The 3,378-nt window shown below is 36.9% G+C and overlaps 1 protein-coding gene across 3 annotated transcripts in view; it reads left to right on the forward strand.

Moving 5' to 3' along the window:
* The first annotated feature begins 344 nt into the window (after positions 1-344).
* The window catches only part of LOC111083838, a 9,129-nt gene continuing 6,095 nt past the window's right edge, over positions 345-3,378 (forward strand). The window contains exons 1-3 of one of the 3 annotated variants that reach the window (XM_022380540.1): positions 345-641; positions 1,624-1,836; positions 2,503-2,626. In XM_022380540.1, the coding sequence (XP_022236248.1) occupies positions 495-641; positions 1,624-1,836; positions 2,503-2,626 (484 nt within the window). In that variant the 5' untranslated portion in view covers positions 345-494. Of the gene's footprint in view, positions 642-1,623; positions 1,885-2,502; positions 2,627-3,378 lie in introns of all 3 variants that reach the window. The other 2 variants (XM_022380539.1, XM_022380538.1) reach the window with 2 other exon arrangements.

Below are 3,378 nucleotides of genomic sequence, written 5' to 3' on the forward strand. Positions count from 1 at the left end.
GTACAGTTGCGGTATCTTCATCTGGCCACACTTGGAATACTGTGTACAGTTGCGGTATCTTCATCTGGCCACACTTGGAATACTGTGTACAGTTGCGGTATCTTCATCTGGCCACACTTGGAATACTGTGTACAGTTTCGGTATCTTCATCTGGCCACACTTGGAATACTGTGTACAGTTTCGGTATGGTTGTGGCACAGCGGCATGTCTGTGGACTTACAACGCTAGAAAACGAGTTTCAATACCCATGGTGGGCAGAGCACAGATAGCACTTTGTGTAGCTTTGTGCTTAACTACAAACAGACAAATTATAAAATACTGATTAAAACCTTTCAGTTTTCCGAAAAGGACAATATTTAGGACTAAAGAAAAAGAATGTTTTACTGTTACTTTAACTTGTTAAACATGAAGAACAGCGAGAAGCTTGACGTGTCAGTTAAATCATTACTGATTAAACGTCTAATCTGACAGTTTAAAAAGTTTACTAGAGATCAATGTTTATGTGGTTTTATTTTTCAGAATGTAACAAGGATTTTCAGTGTCAGGGTTTAGGAGAACATGCTCACTTCCGAAACTTCGGGATGGCTTTCTTGACGCTGTTCCGTGTTGCAACTGGAGACAATTGGAACGGAATAATGAAGGTTAGTATTTAATACAATGAGACAATCGGAACGGAATAATAAATGTATTTAATACAATGAGACAACCGGAACGGAATAATGAAGGTTAGTTTTAATACAATGAGACAACCGGAACGGAATAATAAATGTATTTAATACAATGATACAATCGGAACGGAATAATGAAGGTTAGTATTTAATACAATGAGACAACTGAAACGGAATACTTAAGGTTAGTATTTAATACAATGATACAAGCGAAACGGAATAATGAAGGTTAGTATTTAATACAATGAGACAACCGGAACGGAATAATGAAGGTTAGTATTTAATACAATGAGACAATCGGAACGGAATAATGAAGGTTAGTATTTAATACAATGAGACAACCGGAACGGAATACTTAAGGTTAGTATTTAATACAATGAGTCAACTGGAACGGAATAATAAATGTATTTAATACAATGAGACAACCGGAACGGAATAATAAAGGTTTGTATTTAATACAACGAGTCAACTGGAAGGTTTGTATTTAATACAAGATTAGTGTATGCTTTACATTATTCACCATCCCTCTACCCCGTAAAGTAACTATGATACTAAGTTTTAAAATATTGTAATTTAGTGGTTCAGGCCGTGATTAGTTCCCTGTTGAGCGATATGTATTTAATACAGAGTCGTTATTTAGATTTCAGGTGTTTCAGAAGATACCCCCCCCCCCGGGGCATTCAGCAAGATGCAAAACGAGTGCAGATGTAGAAAGTTATTTTTTGTTTCTTTTATATGTATAATGTTATACAGTCACTCAGCCTAACCTGCTGTTGAGAAGCCCTAGAATGCAATGAGCAAACAGTTAAGCCTTTTGTTATCTAACTCTATTTACACTTATTAGCTTGTATCCCGTGTAAATTTTATTAACGTTTATGGAATGTAATCAATATGGACGACCTAAACCAATGTGAGGGGCAGATTTGAAAGTAGTTAATGCACATCTATTTTCTAGGACACTTTACGAGAAAACTGCGACTATTCAAGTGACTGTGTCACAAACTGCTGTGTGTCACCCATCATTGCTCCCATATACTTTGTCGTCTTCGTCTTGATGGCCCAGTTCGTGCTTGTGAACGTGGTGGTAGCAGTCCTCATGAAACATTTGGAGGAGTCCCACACGCAGGACGAGGAAGACCTAGATATGGAGGAACAAATCAAACAAGAGGTAGCTGCAGAAGCCGGTGTATCACAGCAGGGCAGTAGAACCACCGAAGTAAGGGGGTGTTAACTTAATTGTAAGCGGATAACACGGGGTAACCACTGAAGTGAGGGGGAGGTTGTTGACTTAATTGTAAGCGGATAACACGGGGTAACCACTGAAGTAAGGGGAAGGTTGTTAACTTAATTGTAAGCGGATAACACGGGGGAACCACTGAAGTAAGGGGAGGTTGTTAACTTAGTTGTAACCGCGTGACACTGGAGAACCACTGAAGTAAGGGGGAGGTTGTTAACTTAATTGTAACTGCGTGACACTGGAGAACCACTGAAGTAAGGGGAAGGTTGTTAACTTAGTTGTAACCGTGTGACACTGGAGAACCACTGAAGTAAGGGGGAGGTTGTTAACTTAATTGTAACCGCGTGACACTGGAGAACCACTTAAGTAAGGGGAAGGTTGTTAACTTAGTTGTAACCGTGTGACATTGGAGAACCACTGAAGTAAGGGGAAGGTTGTTAACTTAATTGTAACCGCGTGACACTGGAGAACCACTGAGGTAAGGGGAAGGTTGTTAACTTAGTTGTAACCGTGTGACATTGGAGAACAACTGAAGTAATATAAAATCTGTGTTCTTAAAGATTTAATTCATAAGTAATATTTCTAATGTTTTATAAGGTTCGAGAAGCTAAAAGAAGTGAAACCAAAGCGCTAAAACCCAGACCACTGGTCAAGATGACCTCACTTCCGGCTAACTTTACCTTCACATTCCAAGGTTCTGATGGAGTAAGAAACAGGAATGGTAAGTATTATTACCGTTTTAGGCATTCAAAAATCAGGATCAGAAACTTTGTAGTCAGACACAAGTAAACATTATTAAAGTTTATTATGGCCGATTGAAGGGATTTCGGTGTAATTCACATAAGAAATACCTATGTTTGTTCATTAATGTCATCTAAATGTCGAAGAAGTAAGTAATTTACTCATAACAGTGTAGTTTATTTATTACACATTACTAAACACAACACTATATAACAAGCTTTACCTTGAGGTATCTGACCTGACTATTTAGCCTATTTGTCGCAGAAAGCGCAGTTCAGGTTGAAAACACCAGTATTTTATTGGAAACGTCAGAGTATACTCTTAACACCATACTTATTACACTGGACATGAGTTATAATAATAATACCTATTATATATATATATTAAATTACACACTGTTCATAACATATTTACAAAAGACAAACAGATAATACCCTACAACCCAGGGCTGTAGAAATGTCCACACGTTGAAAGTTAGGTTTCGTTTGTTCTGTCTTTATTCTACACAATGTTCGTTGACATTAATTTCATCTATGATAACACTGTTATACTGAACATTATTAATAACACTATGTACTATAATCATCATTTATAACACTATGTACTGTAATCATAACACTGTTATTACACTTAACATTAATTATTACACTATGTACTATAATCATAACACTGTTATTACACTTAACATTAATAATTACACTATGTACTATAATCATAACACTGTTATTACAC

The sequence above is a fragment of the Limulus polyphemus genome, unplaced genomic scaffold (genome assembly GCF_000517525.1).
Source record: "Limulus polyphemus unplaced genomic scaffold, Limulus_polyphemus-2.1.2 Scaffold11534, whole genome shotgun sequence".
In the NCBI taxonomy this organism is placed as follows: domain Eukaryota; kingdom Metazoa; phylum Arthropoda; class Merostomata; order Xiphosura; family Limulidae; genus Limulus; species Limulus polyphemus.